The 20768-nt window shown below is 54.2% G+C and overlaps 3 protein-coding genes across 4 annotated transcripts; 1 reads left to right on the top strand and 2 right to left on the bottom strand.

Moving 5' to 3' along the window:
- Positions 1-2085: 2085 nt before the first annotated feature.
- On the top strand, positions 2086-4210 carry TM4SF19 (transmembrane 4 L six family member 19). The gene is made up of 4 exons (XM_041416416.1): positions 2086-2355; positions 2468-2536; positions 3113-3297; positions 4024-4210. Exons 1-4 carry the CDS (start codon positions 2086-2088, stop codon positions 4208-4210), a joined length of 711 nt encoding a protein of 236 aa, XP_041272350.1.
- A 1541-nt stretch (positions 4211-5751) lies between these two features.
- NEU4 (neuraminidase 4) lies at positions 5752-10933 on the bottom strand. The gene is made up of 4 exons (XM_041416415.1): positions 9290-10933; positions 8348-8553; positions 7747-8002; positions 5752-7332 (listed from the first exon to the last, which is right to left on the bottom strand). Exons 2-4 carry the CDS (start codon positions 8546-8548, stop codon positions 6311-6313), a joined length of 1479 nt encoding a protein of 492 aa, XP_041272349.1. The 5' UTR covers positions 8549-8553; positions 9290-10933; the 3' UTR covers positions 5752-6310.
- Positions 10934-11025: 92 nt separating this feature from the next.
- GAL3ST2 (galactose-3-O-sulfotransferase 2) lies at positions 11026-18056 on the bottom strand. Of its 2 annotated transcripts, none has more exons than XM_041416298.1 (4): positions 17825-18056; positions 12978-13064; positions 12281-12560; positions 11026-12206 (listed from the first exon to the last, which is right to left on the bottom strand). In XM_041416298.1, the coding sequence occupies exons 2-4, from the start codon at positions 12995-12997 to the stop codon at positions 11346-11348; spliced, it is 1161 nt and encodes a 386-aa protein (XP_041272232.1). In that variant the 5' UTR covers positions 12998-13064; positions 17825-18056; the 3' UTR covers positions 11026-11345. The 2 variants fall into 2 exon arrangements, with proteins under 2 accessions (XP_041272232.1, XP_041272231.1); XM_041416297.1 differs by lacking the exon at positions 17825-18056 and adding an exon at positions 16607-16684.
- Between the last annotated feature and the right edge of the window lie 2712 nt (positions 18057-20768).

The raw sequence follows: 20768 nt of genomic DNA, 5'->3' as shown, positions 1-20768 counted from the left end.
TTATCCCAACAGGTTGTTCCAGGAGCAGCAATGCTCACTACTCGGGCAGTGGTTGAGGCATTTAGTGCAGACGTGGTAGGAGCCTTAAAATCTGAGGGTGTGCCTGTTTTGGTGAGCTGTGCCAGCGTAAATTCTGAAATGGGGAAGAGCCAGCAGCAGAGGCTGGCTCATGCAGCCACTCATCCTTCCCTGGGATGGGAACACAGAGGGTCATGGCCTGGTGGGCGGCCCTTGGGGGGCAGGAGGGAGGGGAGCACTCGCTGAGCTGTCATAAATATCACCCATGGGTGATGCCTGGGCCAGGGCTCATCCAGGGCTGGACGCTGCTGCCCTGCGTGGCAGCACTCCAGGTAAGCTGGGAAGGGGGAAGAAGCTCCCTGGGCTTTGCTGGAATCTCTGTGCTTTTGGTCATGGAGAAGGGAGAAGGGAGTCCTGCCTTCCAGATGGACACAGGGGCACCTGCACTTTGGCTTTGCCCTCCCTGCACTGGGGTCTGTCTGTGCTGGCCGAGGAGCTGCCTGCTCAGGGGGAGGTTTGGAAGGGACAGCACAGGGAAGGAGAAAGAGACCCCCTGCCATCCCCAGGGAGAGGGCAGCAGTGGAGGGGAAGGAGAGTGCTTGGGGAGCTGCAGGGGAGATGAGCAGAAAGGTGAGAGCCCCGGCTGCGAGCTCAGAGGAGCAGCAGCTGTTCCAGAAGGTGTTGGGGAGGTGGGACTCACAGAGGGCACTCATGGCTGTGGCAAGAAACAGCCACACACAATCCCTGGGCTGTGTGGAAACAGCCACACACAATGCCTGGGCTGTGGAAACAGCCACACACAATGCCTGGGCTGTGGAAACAGCCACACACAATGCCTGGGCTGTGGAAACAGCCACACACAATCCCTGGGCTGTGGAAACAGCCACACACAATGCCTGGGCTGTGGAAACAGCCACACACAATCCCTGGGCTGTGTGGAAGCAACTACACACGATGCCTGGGCTGCAGGCAGGACCTCACTGGGGGCAAGAGGCCCTAAATTCCCTGTAACCAAGGCAGGAAGGATGGAAATCAGGAGAGGTGGGATTCTAGGATGTGTGGAGCTGATGGTCCCCCTCAGGTGTCTCAGAGCCCTGTCCCTCCATGCTCAGCCCTCCCCAGGGCCCTGCTGGGACTGGCGTGGCCGGCCCCCTGGACTGGTGTCCCCCAGCCCCCCGGGCAGTGCCAGGGCTGGATGTGCTGCCCTGGCCGCTCCTCCCTGGCCCTGGGGCCCTGCAGGAGGGGCTGAGCTGCTCTTCCCACAGAGCCAACCCCGCGGTGCCGCAGCCGCTTCTGCTTCGCAAAGCCAGAGCAAGAGCCAGCTGGAGCTGGGGAACTTGTGCAGAACGGGCTGCAATCGAGCAGGAAAGGGGAAAACGTGTGAGCCCAACTTCAAGCCAAGAGAATTCAGGGTAGAAAACAGCTGGGAGCCAGGGCAACAGCAAACCGTGCTGTTGTCAGTGGTGCCAGAGTGACCAAAGGACATCCTGTACAAAAAGGGTCTTGTAGGTGCAGAAGAGAGGCAATTTTGGACAAGGTATCACCTGGAGATGGGCAGGTGCTTTCTAGATAAACTCATAACTTAATAAGATGCCAGTGGAACTGGAGGATAGATAATAATGTTTTCTTAATTAAATATAATTGGTTTCAAATAATCAGACCTATGGCAGGGACAGGGATGGAATTGCTGTTGGATTCGATTGGAGTCCAATGTGCTTTCACAAGCCCTTGTACAAGGATTTTACCTCTTTCCTGGCTCCCTCCTGCTCATTGTAAACACTGAAAGCCAAACTGAGCTGGGGTGGGTGCTTGGCTCTCTGCAGTAACATTTCCATACAATCTCAGATTGGTTTTGGTAGGAAGGGACCTTAAAGACCATCTTCCCCTGCCAGGAGCTGGGACACATTTTGAAGGAGCCACACAGGTGTTGGGGTTGGATGTGGGAACACCAGTGCCCGTTTGGCAAAGAATTTCCATCGGAAATTGCCTCAGGTAGGGCAGTGGCAGCAGGGTGGGCTGACACCCAAAAGCACAACCCAGCAACTCCCAGCCACCCGCAGCTGTGAGATGGGCTCGGGGTGGGGAAGCCTCGGGGCGCTGCGGGCCACACGCAGCCCCTTCCTCTCCTCCTCCTCCTCCCCGTGCCCGTGCAGGACAGCCATGTGCGTGGGGAAGTGCAGCCGGATCGTGGGTCCCTGCCTGCTGGTGCTGGGCACGCTCTCCGTGGCAGCCAGCATCCTCCTGCTGTTCCCCGGCGGAGCATCCAAGTACCTGCTGGAGGGGCACATCGGCAGCCACGCCCGCGCCGTGCCGGGGCTCTGGGGCGGCGGCATCGCCGTGAGTACCGCGGGGCTCGCCCGCCCTTCTGCCGGCTCTGGAGCAGGGCCAGAGGGATGGAGCAGGGCGGGCGGCTCCCCTTTGTCCCCCAGCTGTGCTTTTGTCCCCGCAGGTGCTGCTGGCAGCGACTCACGTCACGGCGCTGGGCTGGCGGCGCTCCGGCTGCTCCGCCCGCCACAGCGTAAGCCGGGGCCGGGAGCCCGAGCCGGGCAGCGCGGCGGGACGTGGCCTGGGCAGCTCCTCCGTGGCCCCGCGGCGGCACAGGGCAGGGTGGCACAGGGCAGGGACCCTCCCCTGCCAGGGCCCCACGGTGGCACAGGGCAGGGACCCTCCCCTGCCACGGTCCCGAGGTGGCGGCACAGGGCAGGGACCCTCCCCTGTCCCTCCATGCTCAGCCCTCCCCAGGGCCCCCTGGGTTGTGGCGGGTCCCCCTCCCCTGTGCTGGGCACAGACCCCTTTCTCAGGTGCCACGGCGGGATGTGGTGAACGCCCCCGTCCCCCAGCGGGTCCTGAGGCAGGGTGCTGCTCTCCTATGGCAGGGTGTCACCTCCGCAGGGGACAGGGCTCCAGGCCGTGCTGGGATGGGCTCTGCAGGTCCCTGCCTCTCCCTGCCCACGTCTGCCATGCCAGCCGCGCCTCCATCCTGAGCCACAGCTGGGGAGGGCAGTTCCCCCCCTCTGTTCCCAAACTCTGCTGACAAGCTGCAGCCGCTCTTTGTGTCCCCCTGGCTAGTGCGTGCCCGCGGGTGTCGCTGCAGGCGTTCCTGTCCGTGGTGCTGTCCAAGCTGGCTCTCCTGGGCGCTGCCGCCTGCTTCGTGCTCTGCGGGGTGGGGCTGACGAACGGGCCGCTCTGCCTCCACAACAGCACCGCGCTCGGCCCCGGGCACTCGGCCCGCTGGGGGTACCCCTTCCTGGACGCCACTGAGCTGGGGCCTGATGCCGGGTGAGGGCTGAATCACCGCTGCTGCCTCAACTTAGTGCTAATTAAGTGGGTTAATGAAGGGGAGGGGGGTGGGTGCTTGCTGGTGGTGGTTGATGCAAGACCCTGGTAGCTGGAGGAATCCTCACCTTCCATGGGTTTCTACGTGGTGCTTTCCATCTTCATCACCCTCCCACCTCCCCGCTGAAGCAATTGTAATATCAAGTAACAGAATAGAACTCAAATAAGACGTTGCAGCCCTGTTTGGTAGTTTATTATGAAGTGGAATCATCCCTTTGTATTCACTGTTTGAACCCCACTGCTCCCATTTCTTTACTTCAGACTCTTACCAACATTTCATCATATATGAACCCAAGGTTAATGTTTTATTCCAATGGTTTTGCACTGGAACATCTTGACATTAGCTTCCATGTTTTTGCTTCCAGTGGTCAGGTCAATTTTGGGAGAGATGGCAGAATTAGTTCTTGTATAGGTTTCTTTCCCTCCTGTCACCGTATGTGCTACAAAATAATTCTGTTCTCTTTTTAGATTCACACACATGCATACATGTGATCCTTCTAACCATTCTTTTTCTTGCCTGCTCCTTTCTTTTTTGCTTCTAAACTTTTATTCTGCTCATCCGTTGGATGAAGGATGGGATGTTTGGGGGATGTTTCATGGCAGACAGTGATGGGATTCTGGACCTGCTGCAGGCAGCACCCTGCAGCTTCTCCCCTTGCTGTCACACAGGGCTGAGAACTACCTGTACAACCGGAGAAGCTGGAGCGTCTGCCTGGAGCCCCAGGGCATCGTCACCTGGCACGTGGTCCTGTTCTCCCTCCTGCTGCTCATCAGCGTGGCCGAGATGGTGCTGGCCTCGCTGCAGATCCTCAATGGCTGCCTGGGCTGCCTCTGCGGCTTCTGCGACGGCAAGTAGGGCCGGCGGCAGTGCCAGGAGGAGGTGTCACCTCGGCTGTCACTTGGCTGCCGGCACACGCTGCAGAGAGGGCACAGCAGGAGCCGTGACCCCAGCCCGGTGCAAGAGCCCTGTGTGAGACTGACAGAGGCCCCTGGGATGGACCCCCAGGGGCTGATGAGCCAAGGGCTGCTCCTGTGCAGCTCCCCTGGCTGGGCCAGGTCCCTTCCCTTGGGGCTGGCGGCCGTTTGGCGTTGGGAACTGGCCCGGTAAGGGACAAAGGTGAGGACCTGGCTTCCAGCATCCCGGCATGAGCCCAGCAGCTGCCTCAGCCACCCCTCGTGGTACTGACAGGAGGCAGAGAAGCAATTTCCTGACCCCATCTGGAGCATTAGAAAGCAGGCATTCCTCATCACAGAGCTGGACGCACGCAGGACATCTCCTGTAGCTGAATGTGTGTTGTGGAGCTCCACAGCAGGGGCTTTGCTCCATCATGATCAGACAGGTTCATTACAAGGGGCTTCCGAGAGAACACATCAACATCACTTTTCCTAGAAGCAGTTTACATGCTTCCATCCCTTCCTGGAAGTCCTCTTTTGATCCTAGAGGGCTGTCTGCAGGGGTGTCTGCTGGTTGTACTCCCTGAGTGCCTCAGTGCTGTGACCTTGCCTTGAATGTCTCTCAGGGCACAAGCTGCTGCTTCTCGTTACATAACTTTGCCACAAAAGTCACCATGTTCCTCATTACCTGTTTCTCCACTGGTTCCAGCTGTGTTTAGCATCCTGTCTGCCTACTTTTACACCTTTTTATCTCACTTGCTAGTTAGTCTTTAAGTTCTATTTTGCAACTTCAGTGGAGCTGAAAATTTTTATTCTACATATTGTCTGTCATTTGTCAGCCTCCACCCACCCCGGTGGAAAATGAGACATGGTGGTGTCACAGAGTGAAGAGCTGGACACTCTTGTTAATCAGTTTTGTTAATCAGTTCATATTTAGGGCACTTGAGCAGGGTGTTTGTCACCTGCACGGGCCAGGACAGGTGAAGGAGCCCTGAGGAGCCGAGCTGGAGCACTCGGATGGAGTCGTGCTGGGGGAGGCAGAGCAGGAATTGAGGGGTAACCCCCAAAGTTCACCCACACACCAGTGTCAAGAGTAGCTGCTGCTCATTCCCCAGAGCAGGACCCCGCTCCTGTGCTCAGCCCCCTCCCCACAACCTTCACAGGACCCAGTGTGGGCCTGAGCCTGATGGGCTGGGAGGGGGTTTGTCCCCACACTGACAAGGGTCAGAGGAGAGCAGTGATGGCCATGGCACATTAAAAAACCAAATCCCAGAGCAGACAAAGCAGTAACTGGGCCATTGGGGTGGTTGAACCCCAGATGGCACCTGAGCACCACCCCCATGCCATGGGAGGGTGAGAGAATTGGAGGGGTAAAAGTGTGACATCTCCTGGGTTGACATAAAGACACTTTAATTGAAATAATGATAATAAATTGTAATAAAAAGGAAAATAATGAAGAGAGAGAACTAAAAGCCCAGACAGGCAAGTAATGCAATACAAACATTTCTTTATCATCAGCCCAAATATAAACCCCAGCCCCATCCCAGCTACAATGAAGGAACGGAACTGTACCCCAGCCCAAACCCTCAGAGTGACTTCAGAGAGACCATTGAAAAAAGCCTTTTCATGAAAAAGAAAGAATTTAACATCATATACCATATTTATATAGCATAACTATTTATAACAAGGGGAGGAAAGCCCTCAGAGCAGGGTGGTGGTACCAGGTATGGCACAGCTGGAGCACCACATCCCCCTGAGCCAGCACCTGGCACACAGGGCTGGCACAGGGTACCCCTGGCTGCCTCCCCCCTGCACTGCTGCTGTTGCCCCCCAGTATCTGTTTCCAGAGGTGGCTCTCGCTTGGAGAGGAGCCTGGGGGCAAAAGCCTCCCTACCCAAAACAATTTAAAAAACAGCAATAAAAATGAGATAAACCCCAGTGTGGGGACAGTAACACACCTCTGTGCTGTGTGGCCATGCTGGATGGTGGCAGAACCCAGCCTGTGGGTTGATGCTCCAGGATCCAGCACTGGGGTGGTGGCGGGAGCCAACCTGGGCAGGCTCTAGGAGATGAGGCAGCTCCTCTTCCTCCTCTTCCTCCTCTTCCCCGCGCGGCGCCGCCGGGGAGCAGCGGCCGTCAGGGGGATGTTCTGGAGCACGTCGTGCAGCGTGAACATGCTGAAGGAGATCTGCTCGTAGGGAGACCTCATCCCGTTCTCGTAGAGGCAGGCGAAGGCGATGGCCGTGCCGCCGGCCACCGGCGCGTCCCTGTAGGGCAGCTCCATGTACGCCAGGTCCGAGTAAGCGCTCGGGCCCTCGTAGATGACCCAGGGCTCTGTCCAGCTCTCTGCGTCCCTGGGGAAGGTGCTCAGGTGAACCCCCATGTTCACCCGCGACATGGAGCTGGTGGGGTGGGAGTAGAGGATCCACGTTGGTGCTTGGAAGAAGGGAGTGGGGCTGGGGGTTGCTGCAGAGTCTCCCTGGACCGAGGTGACATTGTGGGAGTCATCGTGACGCCCTGGGGTAGGACAATCCCCGTGGTGGTTGCCAGCGGGCAGCTCAGCACCTCCTGCCTGTTGTGCGGGCGGGTGCCCAAACCCCCGGAGCGCCCCAGGAAGCAGCTGGCAAACTGAGCCTCGGGGGGGCATCCCGGTGTCCCGGGAGGCGGTGGGGACATACAGGAAGGGCGCGGGGAAGCCAATGACACTGCCGTGACAGCCGTGGGGGGGCTCCACCAGCCGCTGGACCAGCTGCCCGCCGTGGAAGACGGCCCCGTCATCCGTGCTGAGCGCCTGGACCCTGAAGCCCAAGGGGCTGCGGGCGTTGCAGTAGAGGACATTGGATCCGTCCTCCTCATCCACAGAGACCAGCTGGCACTCGCCCGTCTGCAGGTTGGGGATGAACTCCCCGAAGCGCCAGCCGCGGCCGTGGTCGTCGCTGTAGAAGGCGAAGGAGTGCGGGGTGGTCTTGCAGAGCTGCCCGAAGCACTCCTTGCAGTCGATGTGGTAACTGTAGGCGGGCACCAGCAGCCGGCCAGAACGCAGCTGGATCCCGTGCCCGGGGCCCAGCGCGAACGTCGCCCAGTCTGCAGAGCACAGATGGAGTGGGATGAGGGTGGGATGGGGTCAAGAGTGACCACCACGGTGCCCTGCCATGCCCAATGTGGAAAGGTCCCAAGGGCTTCCTCTCAGTCAAGCCAAGCCAAGTGGTGGGGTGGGAGGGCAGCAGAGCCCAGTGCTGCCTAGCTGTCCTCACACATGCTCCTACCCATGGCTATGGGGCCTCTCCGTCTTCTCCCCACTCCCAGTAACTGATACGGATACTCCCTCCATCCCTTCTCCCCTCTGCTTGAGGTACTCCTCCACCTTTTTGGAAGTTTGTGGGATTCCTATGTCAAAGTCACCCCCAGCAATGCCACTGGCGGCTTCAGGAGACCAAAACCCAGGGCCACCCCCATGCTGGCTGCTCTCCCCTCTCCTCACCCCCTGCAGCTGGGTACCTTTGATGGTCGCACCAATGACCTGCTGGGTCAGGTCTGTGGCTGTGCTCCAGCTCAGGCCCTGGTCAGCACTGGTGACACAGCAGAGGCGGGTGACATTTTGGCCAGTGACAATCTGGTAGGCTTCGGGTGTCCTGCCCAGCACCGTGATGAAGAAGAGGAAGAGGGTGCCCGTGAACTCATCGTAGAGCGGGCAGGGGTTCATTGACCGATGGTGCTGCAGCGTTGCTGTCTCCAGCACACGCATGTCTTCCCACTGCCAGGGAGGAGGAGGAGGAGGAGAGGACAGAGAGGGTAAGGACCATCACACTTTTTTGCCCAGAGCAGCTCTGGCTGCCCCATCCTTGAAGTATTCCCAGCTCCGCTGGACGTGGCTTGGAGGCAATCAGTGACAGCAGAAGGTGTCCGTGCCCATGGCAGGGCATGCAATAAGATGGCCTTTGAGATCCCTTCCAACCAAAACCAACCTGTGACCCTGTGATTCATTCCACCCATGCCAGCCTCCTCTCCCCGTGTGGCCGCCTCCAGCAGCCTGGCTGTGCCACACCCAAGCAATGGGGACAGCCCTCAGTGTGTCCCCAGGCCGGTGCCCCCGTCCCACCTCCACGTAGCTGCCGTAGATGGTGCCGCGGCGCAGCACCAGCAGGTTGGCGTGGGCATCGTCGGCGCTGAGCCGCTCCTCGGCGAACGCCAGCAGCTTGGCCACGCAGGGCAGGTAGAGCAGGGCGGGCACACGGTACGTGACACCGCTGGATTCCTTCTCAAAGAGCACGGTCCGGGCCGGGAAGTGCCGGGAGCCCATGGCAGCTGCAGCAGGTGGGGGGACATGGACATGGTGAAGATGGGGACACATGGGAAGGTTGGGCATGGACAGGGCTGTGGGGTGTCCTTGGAAGGGTTTAGAGTTTAACTTGGTGGGCTTGGGTCTGGGTAAGCCCCCGGGAGCAGGGGCTGAGGGGCAGGGCTGGGGTGGAGAGGGGCTGAGTGTGTCATCACAGCTCAGAAGTCCATCAGGGCATACGGGCCTGGGGATCCCAAAATAAAAATGAAATAAAATGAATTTGATCTTTAAGATGCCTGTCTGGGAAATCAAGGCTGGTGAGCAGAGAGCAGGGTGAGAGCTGCAGCTCCATGCTCTCTTCCAGCGGGCACTGGGAGGGCAGAGCCCACAGACGAGAGCTCCGGAGCAGCCCGAGCTCATCGTGACAGGGTCAGGGAGTGTTCCTGTGCTGCCTTCAGTACAATGGACCCAGCTGACCCCTTGTTCTCCCTCCTCTGTGGGGGGAAGCTGAGGTGCACAGCACCGACAGCGGGGTCCCCAGCTGGGCTGTCCCTGTCGCAGTAGGTGAGAGCTATTCCCAAATACCTTTCCTTCAGGGACAGGTCAGCTGTCCCCTGCTTATGTCCCTACATTTTCCTGGAGATTACCACCACAGAAGGAGATGGTCATCCAATCCAGGCTCAGGTGGAGCCACTCTCACCTGTGGTTTCATCAGGAGCTTTTGCTGATTCAACACCCCCCGGAGAAAGCGAAGGCACTCACCGGGTCCTGCTCAGCGGGAGTGTCCCCTCTGTCCCTCGGCCCCAGCACGGAGTAGCGCCGGCTTTCCGCAGAGCTGTCGCCTCACTGCTTCGCCGCCGCCCCCTCTCCTCCAGGGTCCCCCCTCCGATGGGTCACGGGGCTCCCACGGCGTGCCCGGCAGAAATCCCTGAGTCAGCAGCGGCGCTGCGGCGGAGCCCGGGGCACAAAGGCTCCGTTATGGGCTCGGGCAGAGCCGGGGCCCCGCGGCTGCCGAGCCACCTTGCTCGGATCCCGGGAGGGGAAGCAAGGGGATCCAAGAATCTCCTGCCTCAGTTTCCCTCCTCCTGCAGGCTGGGAGAGGCTGGACTTCCCTGTCAAGGGGCTCCAGCCCATGTTCACCACAGTCCACCCTGCGCAGAGCTCCCCAGCCTGGGAGCTGTGGTCCAGAGGGTCCCAGCCCTCCTGGGACCCCCAGCCCTCCCAGCCTCTCCAGGACCCCCAGCCCTATCAGGACCCCCATAACTACAGAATCCACAAACTTCCCAGGAACCCCAGCCCTCCCAGGATCCCCAGACTTCCCAGGACCCCCATGTGCACACAGATCAACTACTAAGAAAACATTTTTATACCTATATTCCAATAGTCCATCTCTGTGATCAGTTTAGCTAAAAGGGTTTGACAAAATTCATATGGCAAATCACGGATCAGATGCTCCAAGAGGAAAGCTGAGGTGGAGGCTGCAGAACTGCCTGGGGCCCAGGGTGACCATGTGTGGCTCCAGCAGCTCTGCCTGGCTGCTACAAAAGCCTCAGGTTCATTTTAGTGAAGCAAAGTGCTGTTAATATGGGTTGTTCCTGCTGGACACCTGGGCTGGTTAACCCCTGCCTCAGCTGCTAAACACAACTGAGGAAAATCCGGGCTCTGCTTCTCACCCCTCTCCCCCTGACAGCATCACTCCTGCTTCCAAGCTGGAGCTGCTGTCCCACAGCTTCACCCCCAAGGCAACACTGTGCCAGCCAAGTGACCCCAGATCCATCCTCCCCATCCTGCCATCCAGGGCCCTCCTGCTGTGGCAGGAAGGTTTGTGAGGATGGCAGCACCAAGCCAAATGGATTTGGTGTCACTGCTTGTCATCTGTTCCCAACACATCTGTTAGTGCCAACTTACACTGGTAAAACCCCAGCATTTTAAAGCTGGGCCAGCATCTCCTCCTGCTCGTGCTGGTCAGGGCAGCAGCAGGGACCTGGATGCACCAGTGTGCCCAAAGCTGTGCCTCACTCCATCCCCTCCTAATCCGTACCGGAGAGTTTGGCCAACACAGCAATGGGAGCCCCAAAAAAGTGTCTGCTTTGCCAAAAAAGGGCTTTGTGGATGCTGCACCCAAAGGTACATCCATGCCCAGGCAACCTTGCCTGAGATCGAGGGGCAAAACCACAAAACCTCCTCCCAGGGGAGCACCAAGCTCTTCCACATGTGACAGAGGCCCATTCACCTGGTGACACATGTGAGAGACACAGCTTACATGCCACTGGGCAAGGCAGCCTGGCTTTGGGCAGGATGCCTGGGACTCCCACACCAAAGGCAGCTCCAGCAGTGTGTGGTTAGTCCTCACTGAGCGTGGATGCTGCTGGATGGGACACCCACCATCTCTCCTGCTTCTCTGAGCACTGTGTCCCCTTGTCACACCCCCCTCACTTCCCTCCCCCTCCCCTAAACCCTCCAAAATCAGGACTTGCTCCAGTGAGCTGTGACCAGACTGATGCAACGATGGATATCAAATAAAATCAAATGAAGGCAAATCATCAACCTCCTGATTAATGATTAAGAGGCTGGAATGTCTTGGCCAGCTGCAGCCAGCCTGGCTCCCTCCAGCCAGGAGCAGGCAGGTGGGATCATCCAGGATCTGGACAATGCAAAGCCTTTGGCTCAAGGTCCCCAAAAAGAGACCAACCACCAACTTGGTGTCCCTAAACAAAGCCCCCACTGCCTCCCCCTCATGTACAGGAGTCCTGTGGGTCAGTTTCATGTCAGACAAGGGGTGATGCAAAGCGGTGGGAAGCCACAGTTGACACATGTCCTAGTTGGACCCTGGGAGCTGCATCTTCTCCTGGAGACTGGTCCACAGCAATGGCAATCCCACATCTTTCCTTTTCTTGTGCGGGTGTTGGACAGCATAAAGGTAAGACGTGTACTGGAGCTCTGGTATGACCATTTTCTGGCAGGTTCTCAGAGTCGTGTTGTCCAAGTCTTGTTTGATGTTGTAACCCAGGATATTTGCAGCCCCTGACTGGAAAGGTAGGAGAGCTTTATTCCTGATGTGATCCTTCCTCACTGCCTCCTGCTCTGAGAGACAAGTCTCCATGAGCTCCTTCTGTCTGGTCCGCAGGTGATCCACCTCCTTTTCCAGCATCTCCAGCCCTATGGTCTCCTCAATTCTCCTCCAGAAGCTCTGGTTGAAGTGCAGGTAGAGCTTCCAGTCCAGCGAGCACCAGGCTTTTATCTGCTCCTCACTTTCCGGAGTCAACGTCTGGACAGTATCCTGGCTTCTGGAATTGAGCTTGAAGTAAATCACATCATCCAGATCCCAGCACAAGGTGTGCTTCAAGAGGATCATGGACTCATCAAAGTAGTCTGCTATTAAGATGAGGTGGAAGTGCTGCTCGATCTCCTCCAGGACAGCCTGGGTGTAGTTCGTGTCATCCTCCGCGTTGTTGTCATAGCCGAAGTCAAACCACATGATATTCCTGGCGTAGATGTTTTTCCTGTAATCTGCTGGGTGGTAATACTTTGTGGGTGATTCCAGGAACTTGTTCACATCCTTGGAGCTCCTGAAGGCAGGCACATAGTCCTTGTAGTAGATGTAGGAAGACTCCAGCAGAGGAATGGGGTTCCTCAGGATGGAGAAGTAGAAGGTGTTGGCTGCCATCACCCTTTTTACCTATTTGTGGGAGGAAGAAGAGGTTAGTCCTGTCCCAGCCAAGTTTCTCCTCAGGTGTCATGGCTCTTTCTTACCTCCAAGGGGTTAAACCGCAGGTGATTGCACATGATGTTGTAATTTTGGCCTATGGTTTCAAAGCCCTCCACAAAGTGGGCCACGAAAGTCCTTGGGTATCCCAGGTGGAAGAGCTGGTCAGCAGGGAGGGCGACGGTGAGGTTGTACCTCTCTGCAAACCTGAACATGATGTTGAGCACAGTGCTGCTGGCAGTCTTGTGGGTTTTGAGGAACATGACGTTTGTCTTGGCATGGCACGGAGTGGGAGGGATCAGCAGCTCCTCGTGGCTCTTTGAGATTCTGCAGGAAGGGGAGAGATGGGGCAAAGAGATTCTCTGGTGCTGCACCCCATCTCTGAGACCTGGCAAAGCCAAACCCAGGGGCTCCCCTGACACCACACCTACAGCTGGTCCAAAGCTGCATGCAAATCAGCCCCAATCCTCCAGTGTAGATGTTTTCCCCCTCCAGTTTTCCCCCTCTCCAGACTCTCACTAAAAAGACTTCAGCTCAATCCCCTTTTCCCACACAGCTGATTTTGTCTCAAAGAGGCTGCGCTTTGGCTAATTCGATTCCTTCCCCAAACAAGCACCTAGTTTTGAGCTACCTCCCTTTGAACATGAGCCCAAGGCCTCATGAGAAATAAATCAGGTGTTAGAGGCCACATCCCAGCTGCTCCAGGTACAGGAAATTGTGCAACCTTGCTTCTGCCTCACTTACCTGTAATTCTTACTCTTCATACGGAAGAATCCCGAGAGGCAGGAAAGTCCCAGGCAGAAACTGAAAATGATGAGACACCTGGCATGCCTGGAAAAAAAGAAGAGTTTAAGTGGATTTTTATCCAATAATCCTTCCCCAAACCACCACATTTTGCATCTTGCCCTCAGGAATGTGAGCACAGTTTTATATCTCAGTTTTGGCAGCCACGTTTGGATCTTGAGCAGGTGTTAGCAGGCGTTAGAGGCAAGGCAGTGAGAAACTGCACTTTTTCTATTACCCTCCTAATTCAGCCTTTGGCAAGACACAGTGTGCTTCAGGCAGAGCTTAAGCTCTTCCCACAGCCTCCTGCTCTGCTTGGCTGCCTTTTGTTTTGCCTTTCTTTTGGTTTTCTGGGGCTTTAGAGCTTATTCACTATTCAAACTCCTAGATTATTCACCAGAAAACGAGCCCTTTGTAGGGGTATAAAGACTTCCCTAGTGAGAAACCTGAGCGGCTCCTGTAATCACATCACTCCAGAAGATAGGGATTGGGAAAAAACCCACTAAACTGAGGAAAAAAATTCACCAAACTGCGGGTCTTTTGCAATATAAGTACAATTTTTTCCAGATGGAAAATCAAATAACCTAACAGCACCTGTAATGGATTTATTACACCCCACTTTGAAATGGGGGGGGTGGATAATGATGAGGGAGGAGTAATTTCCAGCACCAATTAAGCAACCACGATGTATCAAGGGTTGCCTGCACATTGCAGGGGTGTGGAATGGCATGGTCTTTAATGTCTCTTCCAATTCAAACAATCCTATGGTACCATGATCATCACCAGTGTACTCCAGCTGGGACACAGAGGGGATCTTTTGAAGGCTTGATGCCCACCTAAAAGGAATTTTTCACTACCAAGTTTGATCTGACTTCTCTCACCCTAGAAGCTTTTTTAGCTCTGTGTGAATCTCATATTTGCAGACACGGCCAAAATACAGCAGATCTGGCTCAGGCTTTACACTGTTTTGAGAAGATATAATCCAAATTTATGGCATGGTATGGTCACACTTGTTTCCACCCTCCAAAAGGAGCAAGCAAGCCTTCAAGTCTTCCTCCAAAAGCCCTTTGGAAAGCCAGGGAAGACCCTCAGCCATAGCTGGTACCCATCTCTGATAGGAATTTGAAGCACAGCTTCTGCATGAAGAGTCTCAAGACAGACTTGCAGGCAAGATTTCATCAGGATTTCCTAATTTTTTGGCCCCAGGCCTGTTAGGGGGATGGGAGTGGGACAATCCCCTGTCCTTGGAGATGAGATGGGAGAAGAAAGGCGGAGGAGCTAATGGGCAGGGAGCAAGCTGCATGCAGCCCCCACACCAATCTTCTTGGTCTTTCATTTAAACTGAGGCTGCCTTCTATCTGATGGTTTTCCAAAGCACATCACCCTGTCTGCCTAGAGGTCCTCCCTAAGCTGACATCCTCCTGCTGCACGCTTTCTGTTGAGTTTAATGGGTGCAGTAACAGTCCATTTATTAATTTAGGTAGTGTCCCCAAAATGGCAACTCTGAATGATGTTTTATGAGGCAAACAAATCACATACATCCAAAACCATCCTGAAGGCAGATCCAGATCACAATATGCTCTAGAAGAACTATCAATCCCTTCTGCTGCAAGAAGACAGGCTCTGTAGACCTCTGCACCGTATCACCTCAAGGCATCCCACAATATCTTAGTAGTTGTTTACTTAAATAAATGATTACACTGTGCCATTCTGCCCCCAAATATTCAGACACATTCAGCACACCGAGCCAAACTCCAGCCTAACTGAATGCTCCCAGAGACCCATTTTATCTGGATGTGGCCCAAAGAAAACAACAGCTAGATTTTGTCCCTGGAGACACAGGGACAAATGAAGGTTTGAATTATCTAGGCCAAAACTATTTCTTCCTGGAATGGTCACTTTTAAGGAGCAAGAGTGACTGATCTCTGCAGGGTCCATGCAGGTGCCAGTCCCCACGCAGAAATGGCAGGCTCCTTGTCCCAGGGGTGACAAACAGTGCATTATCATGGCATGGTGCTTGTTCCTGTGCCTGGGCTGGATGGATGGATGGATGGATGGATGGATGGATGGATGGATGGATGGATGGAAAGGTATCTGCCTTCCAGCCCAGGGAACAAGCAGGGAGTGGTGACACGGAGGGAACTCTGCTGCCCCTCAGGCCAGTAAAGGCGAGGAAGGAAGTTGTCCAGAGAAAGAGTCAAGGGCAGGGATCAAGGAAATCCCCAGGGAGGAGTGTGGGAGACCCTGGGGATGAGAGGAGGGTTGCAGGTACCCAGGGTGCTGGCCAGTGCACTCATGGAATCCTGTCCCCATCACCCCCTGGGCTTGGCCACCCACAGTTACACTGTCAGGGCTGTCACTGGCTCCAGTGTGACATCCCCACACACACTGGGGGAAAAAGGTGGCTGAATAAACAAATCTCTCATGCAGCAAACTGATGGCACCTTTCCCTCCTCTTACAACAAGCCTCCATCATTTCTGCACATCTTGTGCTTGCAAACAAATGAGCTCTTGAAATGTTTCAGGGTTTTTACTGACAGAAAGCGAGTAGGATCTTCACCTGGAGCATACACAGTGTTTTGAACACAGTGTCACTGCTCTCCCAGAGAACAGCACAGGGCCAGTGTGGGATTTGCTACCAGACCTGCTTCCAGTATTCATTACAGAATGAGCAAGACATGACAACTGTTTGAAATTCTGCAGAGAATGATTACATCTCAGGCTCTCTGTGCTTCAAATGCATGTAATGGAAATTATGAGAATATTAAGAAGCATTTGGAAAATGCTCTCATGCACTTGGTGTGGTATTTGGGATTGTCCTTTGCAGAACCAGGAGCTGCACTCGATGATCCCTGTGGATCCCTTCCAGCTCAGAATATTCTGATCCTATGTCTGCAAACCTGCACTGGCATTTCACCCCCGCTTGGCCCCCACCACGCTGGCACATCTCTGTGAGAGCCTTAAGCTGTGTTCCCTTAGTGTCACACACCCCCTTTGTCACAACACTGCAAGTCTCTGACCTGCACAGCATCACGGAATTGTTTAGGTTGCGAAATACCTCTAAGGTCTGGTGAAGCAAAGTTCACGAGAGAAAGCCCAAATTTGAACGCTGCGCTGAAGTTACCTGAACGAGCCTGGAAGACCCTTAAGTGGCACATGGGAGCTGACTGCTGAGACACAAAATTCTAAGAAGCCAAAAAACCCACGGAACACTTGGCAAGGCTGGTGCCAGAGTTTCCACTTGCCTTTCCAGCCTGTGCTGTGCTATCTCCCCTCTGGGAAGAAAACATGGAAATCTCCCTCTCCTACAGGTGCAGCTATAGATGCTTTAAAGCTTGGGACCCCCTTCTTGTTCCTTTGGCTTAAGCTGAAAATAACAGACATCTATATCAAACGAACAAGGTTCTTTTAAATTAAAAGACCTGGAACGCAGACAAGAAATACCAATGGCAAAATGAATCCCTTCCCTGGAGCAAATTGTAACTAACTCTATAGGTTATTAACAACTTCCAGGGATTACTTAAACCAGACCTTCCTGCAAAGCAAGTTCTAGTTCGGCACCCCGAGCACTCAGCACCCTCTGCCCTTACCGTGGAGTGCACCCAGAGCTTTTCATGCTGCTGCGAGCTGGGAAATGTCTCCTTTTGCAAACCGACTCCAGTGCCTGTTTGTCTCCTCTGGCTCTCAGTGGCCAAGTCTCTATTTCTAGCATCCGTTCACTGCTATAAATGGCTGGGATAGGTGAGGACGAAGGGAGTGGCTAGGTGTTCCCAGAAGTGGGTGGGAGTTAATTAATAAGCCATGAAAAGTGCTGGTATCCAGGACATCAACACAGGTATTGAGAGCTGCCTCGGGACACGGCGTTCGCAGCAGCTGTGCTGGGAAGGAAAAGTTGAACCGGGATTCCTTAGAGGGGATCCCTTTCTCTCCTGGCTGCAGGAGGGAGGCTCACAGCAGGATCTGGGCAATCTGGGCAGCAGCTGCTGGAGGGCACTGGACCTTTGTCACCCTGCACAACATCACATCGCCAGGGGCCATGGTCAGTGCCTGCTGTCCCTTTTATCTGCTTCTTTCTCAGTGGGTAAGGATAGGAATTCCCTGCCGGACACATTTGGCAAGAGCTAATTAAGGACAACAGCAAAACAGGAATGGTGTTCACCTACGGAAAATTCCTCTTAAAACATTTAGACTTCAAAATTTTTGGTAAAAATGCAATTATTGTAGCTGGAGGTTAAGAGCTGAACAGACTTGGCTGTATCCAGGCCTTGGGAGGGAGAAATTTTGCCCCTAAAGGGGCATTATTTGATGCTTTATCTCTGGTGTCATTTACTGTTACGGTTCATATTATGCAAGAATTTTAGATTCCACTGAGGCTGCTGTACACCAGGACTCCACAAACTGGGTTTGATGGCTGCAGTTTGTGTTGGGAGAGCGAAATCTGTCCTGCAGGTCTGGAGGTGGGGTCACCTCCCTGCTGCCCATACTGGGATGAAGCCAGTGCTCTCCTCATTTGGGCAACTAAAAGTGTACCCACATCTCCCAGCCTGGATTAGGGGGCATTGAGTTGTTACTTTGGTCTTTTATAGCCATGCTGAGTTCCATGCACCTCCTGGTGGTCCCCTTTCCCTCCCCACACACAGTGTCATTTCCCTTCTAACCCTTGTATACTGTTGGCCCCCCACCAGCAGCCAAATCCTCAGCACTCCAGGATCCTTCACCTACGTTGCTGCATTTCCCGAGCACCCAAATACACAGCATTTCTTTTTAAATCACAGCTTCCCCAGACCAGCCCCAAGTCCAGCGCTTACCAAGATGCAGAGATTAGCAAGGTGTAGGGTTGCTTTCCTTGAGTTTCTTGGTAGAACCTGAGTCAATGTGCTCTTTTATGGAGAATTTCTAGGGTTACTCTTGGCATAGCACCAGCTGCTGCTGGCAGGGGGGCACATTTCAGCGACCTCTTTCTCCTGTTACATTACACACGTCAGCTGTGCCATTTCTCGCTCAGGGGTTGGTAGAGCCCACGGATCACAAAAGCCCATTTTTTACACTTTTACAATTGATTCATTGCTCTCTCCTGGGGTGTCGTACACGAATTGTCAGCTTTGGTTACACCAAAAAAAAAAAAAAAATTATGCCAGGCACGAATACTTGTCCTCATGTGGAGGCGGGTTGCTCAGAGACTGGGGCATTGAAGGGCAGCCAGGTGACACAGAATTAGTGAGCTGGGGTGAGATTCATCACTCCATCCTGCCTCTGCTTCCTGTTGGGGGTCTGGCCTTGGGGGAGTCGGCCCCTTGCAGCAGGATGGGGAGAATCAGAAGGTGGAAATGCAAAAACTTGTGGGTTGTGACAAGGGCAGTTTAACAGGCAAAGCAAAACCTGCACAAGCAAGCAAACCAAAAGGAATTCGTTCCCGGCCTCCCGCCGCAGGCGGGTGTTCGGCCATCCCAGGAAAGCTGGGCTCCATCACGCGTAACGGTGACTTGGGAACACCCCCCTTCCTCCTTCCTCCCCAGCTTTTAGTGCTGAGCATGGTCTCCTCCGGTGTGGGAGACCTCTGTGCTCAGTCAGGGTCAGCTGTGTCTCCCCCAGCTCCTTGCACACCCCAGCTCCACGCTGGTGAGGAGCAGAATAGACCTTGATGTTGTGTAAGCACCACTGAGCAACAGCTACAACATTCCTGCGCTTCCATCGCTGATCCAAACACAGATCCAGACCAGCCACTGTCAAGAAAATTAACTCTATGCCAGCCATAATCCTGTACAGAGAGGCAAAAACAGTAGAGTGAGACAAGTCCCTACTGTGCCAGAAGAGCACTGGTTCTTAAGTGTGGAGCATTCACAGCTTTCTAGTATTTAAGTCTGTCTCAGAAAAATTAGAATTTTGGACAAGAAATTCCTGTCACAATGATTCTTTCTAAAAATACACATACATGTACCCACCCTGTCTCTCCCTCCTAAAAACAACACTGCACCATTATGTGAAAGCATCACTGAGAACACAGAAGTAAAGTCTAGGAAAGATAGCCCTACACTAACTCCTCCTTTGCATTCCCCCAGGGAACTGCTCTATTGTTTAGTGAAACAGTAAAACTTAACAAGCTTTAAGATCTTCAAGTGTAAGGAAGATGGTTAAATGGAGCTATGCCAGAACTTCCCTGGCCACAGCACAGGGTTGTGTGTCTCCCTCCCAAGAACCCTCTCTGTATACAGCTGAAAAAGAGAATTATGGAAAGTTCCACTTCCCAAAAGGAGCCTTTCATGTGGAAAGTCTGTATTTTACACAGTGATGGTCACTAGTTTAGGGGGAAAAAAAGAAAGAATGGTGTAGGAAAAGGGCAGAAAATATAAACAGCCTGATCCGGAAAGAACTAGCTGCATCAGCCTATCCTGGCAGAAAGCAAATCCTGCATTTTTCTTTTCCAACGACATCATGGACTTCTCACAGCTTTTCATCACCCCACACCTAAGCAGCACAGGCTGACTGTGTTGCACAGGCTGTCTTCTCTTTTCACAGAGCACAGAATTCCAGAACCATTTGGGTTGGGAGAGACCTCCAAGACCATTGAGTGACCAATGTTCACCTTGTAACCAGCCCAGAGCACTGAGTACCATGTCCAGGTATTCCTTGAACACCTCCAGGGATGGAGACTCCAGCACCTCCCTGAGCAGCCCCTCCCAATGCCTGACCACCATTTCCATGACAAAATTCTTCCTCTTTGCAAATGATGGCATTGTTCACTTTGCTTCACCCCAGAAGAGGACAATCAGCTCCTCTCTGACTTGTCCTGAAGGATGAAGGGAGAGGAGGGGAGTGTGCCATAGTGGAGAGAAAGGGCTGAATGGACAAGAGTGGAGAGCAGGCCATGGAACACATGGAGGCTCTCCCAGCCCACCCTCGTGCTCAGCATTGCTCCACCCTGGGTGCAGAACCCAGCACGGGCACTCAGCAATTCTGTGCCACTGGCACTGCCCCGTGGTGCATCTGTGCAGATCCCTCTGCAAGGCCTCTGGTCCCTTCAGAGAGTCCACAGCACTCCCAGCATAGAGTAACAACAGAGTGGTTTGTGTTGGAAAGGACCTGAAAGCCCATCTCATTCTACTTCTCTGCTATCGGCAGGGACACCTTCCACTAGACCAGGTTGTTCCAAGCCCCGTCCTTTTGGATTATCACTCCAGGTTATCCCAGATATTAAAACCTCTCTGTGAGAGCAAATCACGATTTGCTGTGAAGAGCAGACTGGAATTCAAGAAAGCAGGAAATACTGGCATGCCTAGAGCCTGCCCCTGCTCAAGCAGGAGGGCTGGGATCCCCTCCCTCATCCTGGCTGCTGCTACTTCTCCTCCAGTTAATAAAATCCAGAAGCTGGGTCTCCAGCACCATCTCTTCTCTGGCCAGTCCTTCCAGCACTGCAAACCTGTACATGGGACAACACTGATGCTTATTTGGGAAAACCTGGAGGTGGCATCACTATAGAGGCCATAGCCAGATGCTGGTGTGGGCTTTGGGATAAGTGTATTAGATAATAAGTGAGGAAGTGTCTCAGGTTTAGGTGGGTGCATATTAAATTACCATCTGTTAAAGGTAAGGCAGTTCTCTTCTGTTCATGGGGCAGTTTTCTTTATCTCTCCCACAGCCAATCCTCCCTCCAGCAGATCTCTGCTGTCCATGGCCAGGGAGTGTCCCTGCAGGGCTGATCTAATTCCAGCATCCCATGGGGGGATTCTCCACCCAGGGCAGGAGCCAGGCATT

This window comes from Onychostruthus taczanowskii, unplaced genomic scaffold, assembly GCF_017590055.1.
Source record: "Onychostruthus taczanowskii isolate IOZ18803 unplaced genomic scaffold, ASM1759005v1 scaffold51, whole genome shotgun sequence".
Classification (NCBI taxonomy): domain Eukaryota; kingdom Metazoa; phylum Chordata; class Aves; order Passeriformes; family Passeridae; genus Onychostruthus; species Onychostruthus taczanowskii.
The sequence above is the reverse complement of the archived record's forward strand: the minus strand, read 5'-3'. Positions and strand labels throughout refer to the sequence as shown.

Excerpts from the sequence above, each read along its gene's own strand:
- TM4SF19 (XM_041416416.1), top strand. The coding sequence starts at position 2,086 with ATGGGCTCGGGGTGGGGAAGCCTCGGGGCGCTGCGGGCCACACGCAGC. Across the intron at positions 2,356-2,467 it reads TCTGGGGCGGCGGCATCGCC|GTGCTGCTGGCAGCGACTCA; the intron begins GTGAGTACCGCG and ends TTGTCCCCGCAG. Across the intron at positions 2,537-3,112 it reads GCTGCTCCGCCCGCCACAGC|GCGTTCCTGTCCGTGGTGCT; the intron begins GTAAGCCGGGGC and ends GTGTCGCTGCAG.
- NEU4 (XM_041416415.1), bottom strand. The coding sequence starts at position 8,548 with ATGGGCTCCCGGCACTTCCCGGCCCGGACCGTGCTCTTTGAGAAGGAA. Across the intron at positions 8,003-8,347 it reads TCTACGGCAGCTACGTGGAG|TGGGAAGACATGCGTGTGCT; the intron begins GTGGGACGGGGG and ends CCTCCCTGGCAG. Across the intron at positions 7,333-7,746 it reads CATTGGTGCGACCATCAAAG|ACTGGGCGACGTTCGCGCTG; the intron begins GTACCCAGCTGC and ends TGTGCTCTGCAG.
- GAL3ST2 (XM_041416297.1), bottom strand. The coding sequence starts at position 16,632 with ATGAAAAGCTCTGGGTGCACTCCACG. Across the intron at positions 13,065-16,606 it reads AGCTCTGGGTGCACTCCACG|GCATGCCAGGTGTCTCATCA; the intron begins GTAAGGGCAGAG and ends CTTTTTTTCCAG. Across the intron at positions 12,207-12,280 it reads TGCGGTTTAACCCCTTGGAG|GTAAAAAGGGTGATGGCAGC; the intron begins GTAAGAAAGAGC and ends TCCCACAAATAG.